This window comes from Etheostoma cragini, unplaced genomic scaffold, assembly GCF_013103735.1.
Source record: "Etheostoma cragini isolate CJK2018 unplaced genomic scaffold, CSU_Ecrag_1.0 ScbMSFa_2677, whole genome shotgun sequence".
In the NCBI taxonomy this organism is placed as follows: domain Eukaryota; kingdom Metazoa; phylum Chordata; class Actinopteri; order Perciformes; family Percidae; genus Etheostoma; species Etheostoma cragini.
Genome location: NW_023266864.1, coordinates 5990 through 6460, shown reverse-complemented (window position 1 = coordinate 6460; position 471 = coordinate 5990). Strand labels below are relative to the sequence as shown.

Sequence of the window (471 nt, the reverse complement as noted above, 5' to 3'; positions counted from 1 at the left end):
TGTGTGTGTGTGTGTGTGTGTGTGTGTGTGTGTGTGTGTGTGTGTGTGTGTGTGTGTGTGTGTGTGTGTGTTAAAAAAGAAAAAGAGGCTATAGGTAATGTTTTGTTCAGGGTTAAGAGGACAATCATTCTGTAATTTCACATATGTATAATTAATTCCAGTAATTGCCACTACATGTGAAAATGAGACTACACTTTAGACCCCTCCCTCGTAGAACAGGGGCCCCTTTGGAAGGAGGAGACTGACTTCAGATCAGAAGATGAGTGATTTGGAGGAAGAGGAGGACAGAGCAGAGTCTGGAGTATCAGGCTGGTGGTCTATGAAGAGTGACCGGTCCAGAAGAGATCCTCCAGACCTCAGTACTGGACCTGGACCCCCAGACACAAAGTAAGAGAACTGATACCAACTCATTGATAAACCTCATTTTCAGATTCCTCTGCTGTTTTTAAGGATTGAAGCTCCGTGTAACCC

At 44.4% G+C, this 471-nt stretch overlaps 1 protein-coding gene across 1 annotated transcript in view; it reads left to right on the top strand.

Annotated features, from left to right (window-relative positions):
- Window positions 1-151: 151 nt before the first annotated feature.
- LOC117940523 (protein NLRC3-like) overlaps window positions 152-471 on the top strand; it is a gene marked incomplete at its 3' end in the record, with an annotated part of 6305 nt that continues 5985 nt past the window's right edge. The window contains exon 1 of the mRNA XM_034865770.1: window positions 152-387. Within this exon, the coding sequence (XP_034721661.1) occupies window positions 260-387 (128 nt within the window). The remainder of the gene's footprint in view (window positions 388-471) is intronic.